The 15,888-nt window shown below is 39.1% G+C and overlaps 1 protein-coding gene across 1 annotated transcript in view; it reads left to right on the top strand.

Moving 5' to 3' along the window:
* DENND6A (DENN domain containing 6A) overlaps positions 1-15,888 on the top strand; it is a 49,690-nt gene that overhangs the window by 2,439 nt on the left and 31,363 nt on the right. Inside the window, exons 2-3 of the mRNA XM_075183270.1 lie at positions 11,568-11,606; positions 12,484-12,526. Coding sequence (XP_075039371.1) covers positions 11,568-11,606; positions 12,484-12,526 — 82 coding nt within the window. The remainder of the gene's footprint in view (positions 1-11,567; positions 11,607-12,483; positions 12,527-15,888) is intronic.

Here is a 15,888-nt window from a genome sequence, read left to right as displayed (position 1 = left end):
AACTTACCAAACGAATAATGATGTTTTGAGCACAAACAGTCACAGATTACTAAGTGCCAAGCAGTTTGCTGAATTACGAAAGCGTACTGTTCTGACTGTGTGCAACAACACAACATACAGCGTGGGTAGACGGAGACGAGCAGAATCAGTGCGCAAATGTGTCACGTGACACTGACGAGGAAGGTTGACTGAACTCACACGCAAACTATTCTGTCATGTTCAGCAAATTTTTAAGTTCTTTAACCGAATAAACTAAAATGTGGGCTGCATTCCACTTGTTTTCCCATGGTAATGCGGGCCGCAAAAAATATGCGTTTTGGCCGCGAGTTTGACACGTCTGTCTTAGGGCATGGTTTGACAAATCCCTGAACAAAGGAAACAACAATATTTCATATCTTTAGCCAATTTCTCAAGATGAAGAATTTTAAACCTATGGGGCGTATTCAATTGTTAGCGGTAACGCTGATAAACGAGCGCTCAAAAAAATCTTGCCGTTAATACGGTATTTACTCGCGGAATTTCAGCTCGCAGCCCCCTGAGCAGCGAGCTGAAATTTCGCGAGTAAACTACCGTATTAACGCTTTTCGCGCGCAATATTACCGTATAAACGGTAATATTTTTTGAGCGCTCGTTTATCAGCGTTACCGCTAACAGTTGAATACGCCCCTTTGAGTCTGGACTCTAAAAAAATGGGATGCTTTCTTCTTAGTGCTTGAGGATTCTTCATGATCCTCAAGCACTAAGAAGGAATTGCATTATTATAGGATTTGTCCATCTTTGTGGTTATTTTTTTCTTAAAGCTGTACTACCACCTAAATTTTACAAATCTGATTTCCTTAGCTCCGTGCTTTTCCAAGGTAGGGCTGGGAATGAGTGGGAGGACCAATCAAAAGCCACAGTCAAGAGATTGTGATTGTTCCTCCCAGTTCCCTGCCCCCCCCCCCTCACTATTTTAATGTAGCGCATGAAATAAATCTGCAATATGGAGCCCCGTAAAAAAGGCCTGCAGCTATAGAATTTTAAAACTAGTAAAATGGAAGTGGTAGTCCAGCTTTCATATAGGGGAAATACAACCTCCCCATCTAACTTTCACATTTTGTTGTATCACGGGTGGATAAAGTAATATGGACTATGAGCCAGTCTGTCAAATCGGCAGCATCTGTTAAGGATCTAGAAGAGGTATGCATTCACTTGCATCTATAGAAGTGACTCAGGAGTTAGACAGCCAGCAATGACTTTGTAAGCACCTTGGCTGCCAGGAGCCTGAGACTTGTTAAGACCTGACTTAAATACTCTCTAACACATTGAATATAATGATACATTTAAATGATGTCTTCTTGCTCCATTGCCATGTTATAGGCTGCTTTCAAGGGAGTTTGACCTCTACTGCGTGAGAGACTGGTTCATGAAGCATATTGGATAGCCATAATCCCATTTGAAAAATAACCCCTAGGGGTATATTTACTAAACTGCAGGTTTGAAAAAAAATGGAGGTGTTGCCTATAGCAACCAGATTCTAGCTTTTGTAGAATGTACTAAATGATGACTAGAATCTGGTTGCTATCATTTATTTAGTACATTCTACAAAATGACAGAATCTGGTTGCTATAGGCAACACCTCCACTTGTTCAAACCCACAGTTTAGTAAATATACCCCCATGGTGTAGATTTTGAGTGAATCTTATCATCTTCTTACAGCATTGATTACGATCCCTATATTTGACTCGCTGGCTTCAGAAGCCTACATTGTTTTGTCCTCCACAAACTGCCTTTTCTGTTCTGTGTTGGCAGAACATTTTAAGTTGTCATTACCAAGTGCTTGAGATGCCCATAATTATAATAACCTGTATATTTTTTATCTTATATCTGGATTTGTGTTAATGAAAACATACTGAAATATGCTGCATTTTTCCACTGGTAATCTGATTACTAAAATGAGAGTAATTCGGGAGTTACAGTATGTTAACAGTTCATCTTTACAATCCGCCTTGTGGTGGTACATTTAGATCAAATCTGTGATAGCACAAAACCACAATCATTCTTCTTCGACTTTGTTCAGTGCTGTTATTGTATCTAAAATATTTTATTGGCTGTATATTAATGATTACACTCAGACCTGATGTGAGTAAAGTCTAGAGGTTGCAAGATTGGAAGAAATTGTAGTAGTAATCAACTTTGGTAACGTGGAATTTTTCATTCCATGTTTCTCATCATCCCTTCATTTTTTCATTTTCTCCTTGCATCCCTGTTTTCATGATCCCTGTCCTCCATTGTCTTCCTTTATCCCAGTCTTCATCCTCCGTTTTAATCCCTCAGTGATCCACCTTTCATCATCCACATTTCATTCCACCCCAGCAGCCTCCCCCATTTATAACCCTCACTTCTCCCATCACACTGACAGCAGGACACTAATTCCTCATGCTTCCAACAGTTGCTTCACTGCCGACAACAGTTTTTTCACTATAGTCTTGCACCCAGTGGCCACTTTATTGGGTACACCTTTCTAATACTGGGTAGGACCCTGGTTTGCCCCCAGAACAGGCTGAATACTTTGTGGCATGGATTCAACATTCCTTAGACCTGGTCCATGGTGACAGGATTATATCATCCAGTTGCTGTAGCTTTGTAGGCTGCATATCCATGCTGCTAAACTCTGGTTCCACCACATTCCAAAGTTCGTGGAACCATCTTGAGATAACATGTGCTTTGTGACATAGTGTTATCATGCTGGAAGTAGCTATTCGATGGGTAGACTGTGGCCATAAAGGGATGCAGAGGGTCCGAAGCAATACTCAGATAGGCTGTGGCATTTTAACAATCTTCAATGGTATTAAGTGGCTTAATGTGATCAACGGCAGGATGGATCCATGGATTCATGTTGATTATGCCAAATTCGGACCCTACCATGTGCAGGTAGCAGCAGAAATCGTCAGGCCAGTCAACATTTTTCCAATCTTCTACCCGTCCAGTTTTGGTGAACCTGTGCCCACTGTAGCATCGGTTTCTTGTTCTTAGCTGACATCCACTTTAAGGTTGGATATGCTGTGCGTTCAGAGATGCTCTTCTGCATACCACTGTTGTAATACATGGTTATTTAATTACTGTCACCTTCCTGTCAGCTTGAGCCAGTCTGGCCATTCACCTCTGACCACTCTCAGGCATGTTTTATGTTTCACACGTTATTCTCTGTAAACTCTAGAGACTGTTGTGTGGGAAATCCCAGGAGATTCTCAAACCACCCAATCTGGCACCAACACAGTCAAAGTCACTTAGATCAGGTTTCTTCTCCATTCTAGTGGTGGTTCTGAACAACAACTGAACCCCTTGACCATGTCTGCATGCTTTTAGGCATTGAGTTGTTGCCACGTGATTGGCTGATTAGATATCTGCATCAGTGTGCAGGTGGAGAGTTTTTTTTTGAAATCTAAAAATCGGTCCGTGTAAGAGAAGGGAGACTGGCTTGCATCCGGTTCTCAGAACCCCAATTTTAGGCGCAAAGGTGATTGCCCACCCAGAATTTTTCCTCCCCTGGTATATACCTTTCTGCTGAATGATTGTGGCAATTGGAACAAATTGGAATTCTCATCAATACATTCTTTACTTCAGTATAAAAACTTAATTCTACTTATCCTTATAGAAGAAATATGATCAAAAATGATGATGATGATGATTTTCAGGGTCACCTCAGTACAGCGATACTGGGCCCCACACCAAAGTACTGTTAATGGGAAGGAAGGAGATTTAGTACAGTTCATATGGAAAATCCCTTTAAGCAACAAAATGTTTGCGATTAAACTGCCTGTAAACCTATTATTTCTTAAGTGTTGTGGAAACTTTCTTGTAGTTTTACAGAAAGTAGAAGTCAAATTAAATGCATTGAATACATTTTGCAGCTGCTACTTATCTCCCTGTTAAACATGTCCATAGAATATTGCAGTTATCCCAGTGATCCTGGATAATAGCAGCATTTATCACAACATTTATTAACTTTCCAGAACATGTACAAACTTGCTGGTCAGCTCGCATTTTAATATACCTACATATAAATATGTTTCTGTCTTATACTTCTTTTGTGATAGCCCTACCTTCTGTTCTTGATGATTGTTTAAGTACATACAGAGTGTCAGTGTGATCCCTGCCTTGTACACAATCTGTCATTAGTTATAATGGTAGTAATCACTGTCAGCCTAATACAACAATGGTTCTGCTATAACTCATGAATTGCAAAACTCATTTCAAATTTTGTTATGCAACAAATTGCAGTCCTAGTACCCAGCCCAATCTTTTGTTACACTATTGTAGAATAAATCACATTAATTTAAAATGTTTGTGTTGTATTTTGTTTTTTTTTGTTTTTTTGTCATGTAGTGCAGATGTTGGTGAAACTTTTATGTCTCTAGGGGAGATTCAGATAGACACGAGCAGGGACAAATGCAGGATTTGAAGAGGGGGGTTTCCACACCACGCCACCAGTGGGCGTGACCAGTATGCACGGGGGCGTGGCTATAATATTAGACAGTGCTTGGCTGCTCTCCAACTTTTCCTATCCCTATAATATACACGGGCAATGCTGCGTGCACTACTGTTAAGTACACGCAGCTCTCCCTTTTCAAGCAGAGCCATGTGAAGCGGGGGCAGGATCCAGCCACCTCAATTGTACAGTGCCCCAGGCTTGGAGGGGGGTTTCCTGGCACTAGGAAACCCGAAGTATCTCCGGAAAGACTATGAGACATCTCACGGTGGAGATTTGACAGAGATCTCTGCTGATTTTTCCTTGCACCCCATATAGGTCTGACATCTGATATTCAATGCTTTCATGTTGTTGTTGTTGTTGATAACAATAATAACATTTATATTGACACTTATTCCTCAGCTGTTTACATATTTTTAAGCATTATCACCAGTCCTTGCCCCAGTGGAGCGTACAGTTTCAAATCTTTACCACACGCATACTAGATTTATTTTGTCAGAAGCCATTTTATTTTTGAACTTTGGGAGGGAATTGAAGGGCACAGAGGAAACGCACACGAATATGGGAGGGGGGCAAGCGGACTCCACACAGGTTGTGTCCTGGTCAACATAGAAACCGTGGCCCCACCGCTGTGATACCAGGCTAGCCACTTTGTCCTCATTGGAGTCCACATTGACCAAACCCTGCTGTCACCGTATTCACTCAATTTAAAACACAAAAACTGAATTAACCATGTGCAGGCAGCCATTTCTAGATCACTATCCCCTCAAGTATATTGACCTAGAGATTGTTTACACACTGTGTGAATGTTCCCTAGCTTGGAGCATAAATCTCAGTGTAATTTTTTTCACAAATATTCCCTGTTACTTACATACTAAACAGACACTCTATCAATTTCTTACATGCTGATTTCACTGTCAGCGAGACACGTAGCAGAAATCCCAGCTTGGTAAATATTAGTGTTCAGGCCATAAGAGCAGGACGTGGCTCCTTCTGACAGTAGGTGGTATATGAAGTGGCTCGTAACAAAAAGTTCCCGTGCTCAGTCCCTACTTTATTGTTTGGAAACAAGGGTCTATTTATCATCAGTCTACAGGAAAAAATGGCTATTCTATAGCTTTGTTCAAATGTGATATAGAAAACCATGTAAAAATAATATTCTGGTGCAAGTAGCAGAAATGTGCTGCAACCTATTGCAACTAGTCAGGTCTGATTGTCTGCAGGTGAAGTTATCTACATAGAGGTCCATGCAGGCAGCCATGGGTCGGTGTTGCAGCACTAAGTCACCTCTAAGCTTTTTTTTTTTTTTTTTCTTTAACTTTCGTTTCCAGTATGATGAAATTCAAATAATGTTTAATATGAAGAATAACACCTGTTTGTTTTTCTACCCCTATACTCCCTGCTGTCACCTGGCAAAACTGCAAGGTCTCATGTCTAGGGTGCCTGCAGTTCAGGAGAAACTGCTCCCCACTAGTACCTGCAGTATCCCAACGCTCACAGCCTGGTGTTTGATTGGAAACTCCTGGAGATATAAGTTGTCGGCTGACTGGACAAGACATTGCTGGCATCTCAATGGTTTCTTTGCAGACTCCAAGGGAGGGTATATTTACTAAACTGCGGGTTTGAAAAAGTGGAGATGTTGCCTATAGCAACCAAACAGCTTCTAGCTGTCATTTTGTAGAATGTACTAAATAAATGATAATTAGAATCTGGTTGCTATAGGCAATATCTCCACTTTTTCAAACCCGCAGTTTAGTAAATATACCGCCAGGCTGGGAGTCCTGGAGCAATGAGGGGTCTGATGGTAATGTGAGTTTCTCCCAAAGTGTGGGAGCCCCCATCATGGAACCTTTGCACTTTTGGGGGGTTATTCCAATATATCTGTTTTCTGGTTAATATTAGCTATGTTTTTGATTTAAAATTTTAACCCCAGAAATACTTTTTTTTTGGGGGGATGTATTTCTGTACATCCTGGTAGCACTTCTCTGGCTTTGTATCTTCTCAAAATGCGATCCTGGTGGTGTAAAGGCAGCCTGCAGTGACATGACAGCACCCTGTGCAGTGATTGTGGCAGTAGGTTATCTATCCCATCATCCATGAGCAGCACTAAACATTATCACTAAGTTGGCTGTATCCTGGTTACATCAGATAGAGTTTTATTCCTGTTTGCTCAGCGCTAACAGCTGCAGAGAAAGTAACACATAAAGGCCGGGTTCTCGCTGGCATGGAAACAAATACTTCTACTTTCGTTTTTAAATTCCATTTGAGAATGGAACCTAATGGATCCATGGACCGCGCTGACGCCTGCAGTTGAGAGTGGCAGCTCCACAACATCTTTTACAGGCTGCATGTTCCATCTGTTCTTGTTTTGTGATGTGGATGCAAAAAGGACAGTGGAGTTTCCTCCATTGACCCCATCTGACCCCAGGTGTAAGTCTTTTCATATGGTGATACTGGATATTGATATTTATTTTTTATTTTTAATGTGATTGGGTAACCAGCCTAATGAACTTTGAAGTGGGAGCAGGAGGGCCAGACTGTCCCTAAGTTTCTTATCCTACAGAGCCCAATGCCTGGGCTGCATTGGTCGGGTTTCTAAACTAAAGCTCACGGGCACCAACCAGTATTGATAAATATGTACGTTTGTGCGCAATATGTTTATTGGAAGCCGCTTGTTTGAAAGTGGACCTATATTGCGTACTAAGGGTGGGAATACAATTTATGATTTTGTTCTTGCACAGAAAACATTCAAAAAGTTCAGTAAATGTAAACGTGTTTTGTTTTGTTTTTTCCTCCATCTGTTTACTGTTTTGTTTTGTTTTTTTGGGTTTTTACTATATTGGTTAAAAGTGAGTGGGCTGAAAAGTTGGTCTGTGTCATAAAACACACTTTGTTGTGTTTTTCAGAAGCATCTATTTGTGCGTTATCTTTGCTGTTCTTTTGATATAAGAAAAATACTTTGGATCAAGTGATCAAAAACAGTCAAAAAAACACCAGAACATTAATTATATTTTACATTTTTGGTGGCAGTTCAAAATAAAATAACATTGCAGCCACATTCATCAACAGCACCCATTGCGTTCTGTTTTATTATTAGTCAGATGAGAAATCTCATCGTGTAAGGTACCTTGTACCCAGATGAACTCTGCTTGGTCATAGTTCATAGTCAGAAATCTCTGAGGACTTTCACCTGTATTTTATTATGTAATCCTAGATCTGTGGCTGGGAAAATGAATAGGGAAAATCCTATTAATGTCTGTGGAGACCTTTGCTCTGTGGTTATATTGAGCCAGCAAACTATTTTTGTGCTTCTAGTTAGTGTGAGTTGCTATCCTGACATTTTTTACGTGACTTGCCACACCCCCATCCCCCACCATCCCTTGGCGCTTTTAGTGTCACTTGCCTGCCCCCCCTCCCCCTGATGTTTTTTGGTGTGACCCGCTCCTTCTTGAAATTTTTTGAATGATGTGCCTCCTTCACGTTATGGAAGTGGGGGGGGGACTATTAGTTTGAACTTGACTTGTGTCCCACCTCTCTAATTTTTGAAGCAGCGATTTTTAGCTAATTAAAAAAAAAATATTTGTTTTTTTACTGGTGGTGATTACAAACCTTGGAGATTTTCCCATTAATTTCAGTGGGGTTTCCAGCAGGTTTGTCTATGTGTAGAAACTCCATTATAAGCGTCTGACATGTGGACACCCTGCTAGAGTTGTATTGTGTATTCCAAATAATCCTGATTTTTGTTTATATTTTATTTCCACATACGTGGATTTCTCCTGCAGGGTTAATTGTAGAGATTTAGAAATCTTAAACTTAATAAAACAATTAATATTGCTGGGAAGATCCAGGTACATGGAAACTGAAAAGAAAGGAAAAAAAAAAAAGTAGAATTCTTTGTATTACACCATGGGTGCAAACATCATCTTAGTCTTCTTTAAATAAGCTCACTAGACAGATTCTCACATTCAGTTCTCTGCTTGTACATATTTTCGAAGTCAGATAATTGGATAAAATCATTTCAATTAATATTGAGCAGATTTGGTTGTCTTTGTCTGAAATTATGCGGAGCACGCTACGGCGTATAAGCGCGTATCCAGCCGCAACACGTGGAAATAACAGGTTTTACACTTTTTACACACATTCACACGAACATACACATTTGTAATTAGTACACATTAATTGTAGTTGCAACACATAGTTATTTATGTCGAAATATAGTAGTATTTATGTTTAATATTACAAGTTATATACATGTTAGTGAAATCAAGGGTTCAGGTTGCAGGAACTATATCATGTTTAGTATCATTTTAATCCCCTATTCATCAGCAGTTGTCCGGTTCATTCGCCGAAGGGATCGCACATTACATATTCTAGTTAGCGATGTTAGGAAATAAATGTTTAAAGTGATACAGACTGTAAAATGCAAATAGACTAGTTGAAACTGGAGTCTTGGCGGGAAAGTCAGAGCACATCCCCATGAGAGTTGACCCCCACCTTTGGATATTTTCGTTTGAACTGGCCTATGACCTGCAGTACACTGGACCTTTCTGAAGCCTTGATCAATAGAAGCAAGCCACATCATCTGCATTGTTTTACTGTATTCACTGACTGCATATAAGCAGGGGCTCTGGGCTTAGTGACCAGTCTTCTTTGACCACAGTCTTCAGACCTGAATGACTGTTCACTGGATCCAGAGCGCCTGCGATAAGTAACGGCTGTACTTGTTTTATTTCGCATTGTTATTCTGCTAATTTTGGATATTAAATTACTTTGTGCTTTGGAACCACACATCGGGATTCGACAATCGTTATTGGATAGCGACAAAACGTGCATAACAATGTATTAGAGGCAGTAAAAACATTTTGGTGATTTTCCCATCTATTTACTAAATGAGTGTTTGTTTTTAGTAGATTCACTTCTATGCTGATCAGTGAAAAATAGGTAATTTCAGTGGTTTGACAATTTCTGGAGGATTGTTTTTTGTTTGTTATTTTTGACATATGGAAAACTGGTGATTTTATAGTTTTCATTTCCCTGTAATAGTTTCAGTGGTTACAAAATTGACATATAAATCACTTAAAAGAAAAAAAAAAAGTAGTGCATTGTATCAATTTTTTCTGAAAATCTACCTATCCCACCTTTGTCCATATTCTACTTTTAATTTAGTGCTCTTATACACAAGTATAACTATGTTCTAATACTATATGAAAGTACTTTTTAACGCGTACGGTACATTTTAAAGTCTCTTACTAGTGATATGCACATATTAATAATCCATTAACACGCAGTTGTAATGCTAAGTCTTTGTATTGTTTTACCGCATTTCATTGTTGTTGGATTTTCCCATCTCCCCAATACACCAGCAATATGCAGTTCTCATACATGCACGTTGGTACATGCTAAACCACATATGCAGTCCATGTATGTTATACATTTTCAGATGGATAAGCCAAAACTGTATAGACCTATAGTCACATGCGCCTTAAAGGTGGTGTCACCTCTAAGTAACATAAATCACTCTAGTTACCTGTAAAATGACACAGAGCTTTGTGTTAATGTTTCCTTAGGGTTGTTATTAATTATTGATTACCGTTTTTCTAAGTGTCATGTTATTGCCATGACAACCACAGGGACATGGCTTATGATGTAGTGAGTAAAGAAGCTTTGGAACAGATTTAACAAAATCCCACCCCCTCCTTTCTCTCTCACATGACCACTGATGATCTTGGTGACTGACTGGCTCCCATTAAGTCAATCAGGTTACAGATCAGATTATTATCACATTGTTCTTGCTGAGTTTATAATCATTTTCCCAGAAGGTAATCCTATCATGTTAAAAAGACACCAAACTTTTTGTTTAACAAAAACAAAATGTCAATGTGGGATTGCACCTTTAATTTAACAAGACATACTTTTAGGCACTTACAGAATTATCATGTTTGTTGCAGAATGGATTCATTTTCAACCAGTTAACATGAGTTATGAAAGCAGTAATATGGTACTTTAAATACTTTGTGGATATGTGCTGAACATAATTTACTTAAGATATAGCTCTCAATGCTGTTGAATATACTTTTAGTGCCTTGCTGGAACTGTGGGACAAAGTGTATTGTACTGTAACTAATGTAATGCCTATGTGACTTCTCATATCTTTATGACCATATAGTTCCATAAGACTGGATCTTAAGTACAATCGTAAAGGTCACAGAAATCCAATGGGACTTTAAATATCCGCAGTAATTTGCATCAGCGGTTTTCTTCTATCTTAATATGCTTGGTCTCCAAAGAGAACAGTGGTTCTGCTCACTAGCTCCCCCATCAGTGCTAGCAAGGCAGTAAAGACTTTGCATGACACATGGGAAGCAATGTCTAAGCCAGTGTTGGCTAACCTGTGACACTCCAGGTGTTGTGGGATACTACAAGTCCCAGCATACCCTTCCAGCAATAAACTGCTATATATTGGCAAAGCATGCTGGGACTTGTAGTTTCACAACACCTGGAGTGTCACAGGTTAGCCAACACTGGTCTAAGCACAAGCAGTAAACATACAGTGAATTAAGAGGTACAGAGGGTCCATATACATATAAGCTTCTAATTTTAAAGAGAACATGTGATACTTAAGATGTGACATTTCTTGCATAGTTGAATATACCTCAATAAGTAACCAAATGTATGTTTTCTTAGTTATGATGATGCTGTTCCTTTATTGTTGTGATATTTACACTTGAGTCATTCTGACGTCTCAAATTGCAATCTATTTTAGTCTTTAAACAAACTAATCATCATACACCAGTCTAAACAGTAGCATGATCTTTGAATAACTTAATTCCATGTGCTTAACAATTTATTTAAAAGATAATGGGCACTGTAATATAAGTAGTTTCTTTCTTTTTTTCTTTCTGTGGTTTTCTTGTCCATCCATATTTATTTTCTTTGTGCCTCCTCCAATCTGATGGAGGCTAGCCTCACTAGTTTGAGAACCACTGGACTGCTCACCCCTTTAATAGACTGATGGGGGTACAGATCCATGTAGGTGCATGAGTCCAAATGTACATCAACGTGTATGATTAACACTAGCTTTGATTTCTGATTACAGGCTTTGTATCCTCCCCATGCCAAGCTATCTGACAAGGAGGTGAGTGACGTACAATCAATAGGTGAAACAGCTGATTCGGTCCATATCTGGAAGTGCCAGATCATCAGATAACATTACTGCAAGCTTTGCTTATTTGCAATGCTTAAAAGGGAAACTATTTTGGCGTGCCTGTGATTATATCCTGGGGTTCACACAAAGTTAATAAAAAGTCCTTTAAATTATGTGAAATAATGGTCACTGATCATATATGGAATAATGTACAACTTACTGTAAATTTTAAGTATATTAAGTCACCAAAGAATGGGCATCTTTACACAGAGCTCTGAACGCAGAAAGAGTTACAAAGCTTCTTCTTATTTTGAATAGGATATATGTTTGTCCTTTTTATTCTAGCTGAACAATATTCAGAGGGTTTTCACACAAGAGCTTTTCTCACACCAGAATAACAGCTAGAACAATGCTGCTAGGAACGATCTAAATGTTATCCAAGCTATTTTTCTGCATCTGGTTAATTCATGCGTGAGAGAAATATCAGAGTTCTGTGAAGAGCTGTTTTGCAGCCGGCCCTAAACGCTGCATGTAGCTGTTTAACAGCTGTCAGTGCATCGAATCTAGTCCGTGTGACACCACCAAGGCAAATCCCAGTAATTGTAGTAGTATAGTCCTAACAGTTTAGTACTTGGACAGTTGTGGCATTGTTAAGTGTTGTAATGAGAGAGGTGATCAGAGGTATGGAGGCAGTAGATAAATAATTTGGTAGGAAAGTTAACTAACCAGGACATGAGCACCTGTCATTCATGGATGCCACATACTGTTATTTAGGTTATAAAAATATGTCCTTTATTTATATAATTAAATATATCCTTTGTGTTCAAATAATCCATATCTCATGTAATGAATTTATTTTAATTTACAGAAAACCAGCATATGTTACCTGTCCTTCCCGGATTCAAACTCTGGTAAGTGTTTCCTACGTTATTTACTTTTGTGATCTTTTTATTTTATTTTAGTTTTGTTTGTTTGTTTATTTTTTCCCAGAAGTAACACAAATAAAAGGAGAGTGATGGAGGAAAGACAACTCTCCAGATCAGTTAAACATAGAGAATAACAAATCTGATATAGCTAACAAAACATGTATTCCTTCCTAGAGGTCCTACACAAGGACTATAACCATGTAATGCTAAAGCAAAGTCATCAAAACATCTTTTACATCATCTCTCTCCAATGGATTTGGCCATCTCTGGGTCCACGACCTTAGGAAAGGAGGGGGCTGTCTGTCACCCTAGCCTCTGGTATCTAATTGAGCCACAAATGAGTAAAATCTAGTTTGGAGCTGTTGGAAGCACAGGTTTGGGGTGAGCTATGAAAGGTCTATCAACAGTTTGGCTGCTCAGAAAGCATGAGTGGAGAATTTAGATTATAGCTTCAACTCTGATTGTGGTTTGCAAAATTGGCTATATGATCGTGAGATAAAGCTCGGTATTTGTTGCTATATTGGCAAAATTGATGAAGGCTATCTCAGAGTCCACTTTTATTTGCTCCCTTCATGTCCAGTAGCTTTGTATATATGTAATATCCAGCTGGCTAACCTATAAAACAATGTATAACACCTGATTGATGATTTGTAGATGGTTGTTAAAGCTGGTTTCATAATAATCCTTTCTCAAAGTATAGGTTATGTGAATGATTTTGATTGTATACATGTTTTCTGAATCCACTCTCTTACCATGGTAAATGAAACGGCAGAGACAAGACTATTTCATTTACATTAGAGGACGCTCATAAATTCACTTTATAGATGTGGCTATTCATATAGAGACAATATGCCTTGATGTATCTACACAAATACATTTCATAGTCTTACTTATGTTGCAAGCCACATGATCCTTACTAGATAAAGAATTATATTTTTTTCTTTTTCTTTTTGTTTGTGAACTTTTCATTAATAAATTTGAGAGTTTATGCTGATGGTAATTAGAATAGCGTCAAATGTACGTGGGTAGAGTAGATGAGGAGGAGATTTGATGCCTTATTCAGTGGCAATTTGTTTTTGCATGTTGCACAAAATTAAACAGTTTAAAAAAAAATCATCAATATGTTTTTTTCCCTATTCTTGTAGACATAATCTTTGGATATGTAGAGATTGCTCTATGTTTGCCTTGAAGTGCGCTGGGAATATTGGTGATAAACTGATTAAGTAGAGTATATTCTAGGTCACCCAAACAAAGAAATTATTTTTGGCTTTCTTAGGTTTGGTTCCCTCTCATTTTATAGTATTAAAAGTGTACAATTATAATTTAAGCATACATGCCAACTCTCACGGAATGTCTGGGAGACTCCCGAATTCCGGGTAGGTCTCCCGGGAGAGCTGGTAGTTCTCCCGCATCAGAATTTGCATGGAGTTGTGTATGGGCAGAGGGGACGGGGCTTCATGAATTGCGGCATTTTGGCCCCGCTCCCAGTGACTTAATGCCTGCTTTGGGTCTTTTTACACTGGTAAAAAGACCCAAAACAGGCATTACGTCACTGGGGGGCAGGGCCAAAATAATGCGATTTGTGAAGCCCCGCCCCTCTCCGCCCTCCCCCTACATCCTTCTTCAGTGATCTCACCGAGGGAGCCAGCCAAAAGTAGGCAAGTATGAATTATGGGTGATTCAATTATATATCCTCAAATTGGACACAAGATAGGTAAAGGAATTTTTGTACACATAACTATGCAGGTGGATTGTTAAGGCTCTAATTCCCCTGTGTGGATGGATCACTTACAAATAGCTTATTTTATAAATACATTGAAATTATTAGCGCAGTGCGCCAATTTATATCATTGCAAATGTACTGATTTTGGTACTGTGTCATATTTGTGTATTAGAAATGTACTGATTTCTGATGCAGTCGCCATGGTGGAGGAATGATAATCCTAAATTAAGTGAATTATTTTCATCTCAGAAGTAAAAAACACCTGCTTTGGCCTGAATGCCCAGCAGAATGTCGTTGCCTGTTACCATGTCTTTTTAAAGGGACAGGAAACCTCCTAACAATGTAGACAGCAAATTTGAGGAAATCAAGTTGATGTGAAAGTTAAATTCTGTTCAATGCAAGATAAGATTATATCTTGATGTTAAATTATAATGTGATATCAGACATTGCTATGCCTGGTCGGATCAGGGGACTGGGCTACTCCCTGACAACGTGTATAAAAGGAAGTCTGTCTTACCATGTCATTTTTTATTATTCCGTCTGTACTTTTTGAGATCACTAGTACCATAAACTAATGTATCTGTCCTTATTAGGACACTTGAGCTAATAAAACATCACTGCTTCAAGATCCTGCTTTGACGCCTCCTTACCCCGCTGTAATTTCTGTGACCTGCAGATTAGATCCTATCCGTTATCCGGCTGTTCTGAGGTTGGGACCCAGCACTCCAGTACCAATGCTCTCCTGCTATCTTGCAGCTCTGGCCAGTGTGATAGGCCAGGGGGAGCCATCCACATTAACCCTGATTTAAAGGAAGAGGTCAAGGGTACCAGTCCAGCAGGGTGTACACTAGCAGCGAAAGTTACCCAGAAGGAACCGGTTCTTACCACAAGGTGGTAGCAGCTTCAAGCCCCTCCTACTGTGTTCAGTTTGGGATAAAGAAAGGGGACGATGGCAAGGCGCAGACAGTGTGGCATAGGTGGTCCATCCTGTCACACCCTGCAATTCCACTTATGTCGGTCACACGAGTAGACCTGTAAAATACACGTAAAATGAGCACTGTTTCACTATTAAAACTTGTGCTTTGCAGAGAGACCACCTGATGAGTCTGCAAAAGTCCAAAAAATGTAAATAAAAATAAAGTATACTCCTTTGGGAAGGCATTTCCATGATTTGAGGCACTGTGTCTCTGATGTTAGGTGGCAAGTTTTGGAACGTGTTTATTTGCCATGTACATATGATTTAAATGAGGAAAATATTTAGCAGTCTCCTATAGCCTCTGACAGTTGAGGTGTTATAAAGGGATATTAAAATGCTTTAATTGCTAGTTCCGAGGGTAGAACAATTGTAAACGTTTATACATGATACTTAGTCACCATGTACTTATTCGCTGTGTGTGTAGTGATTTGTAATTTGGTAATTATGTAATTAATCAAGTTATCCCTAATTGGTGCTGAGTAATTGGTTGTAAACTTTGTCCTATATCGCATCTGATAAAGAGACCACCTAATGGGCGTTACCCTAAAATGTTATGTGTTGTGGATGTTATACTGCCTGTGATTATTAAATAAAGGATTCAATCATGTTAATTTGCAGAGGGGACAACTGTCCCTTTAACTATAACAG

Source organism: Mixophyes fleayi, chromosome 8 (genome assembly GCF_038048845.1).
Source record: "Mixophyes fleayi isolate aMixFle1 chromosome 8, aMixFle1.hap1, whole genome shotgun sequence".
Taxonomy (NCBI): domain Eukaryota; kingdom Metazoa; phylum Chordata; class Amphibia; order Anura; family Limnodynastidae; genus Mixophyes; species Mixophyes fleayi.
Note: the sequence above shows the minus strand (reverse complement) of the source record. Positions and strands in the feature narration are given on the sequence as shown.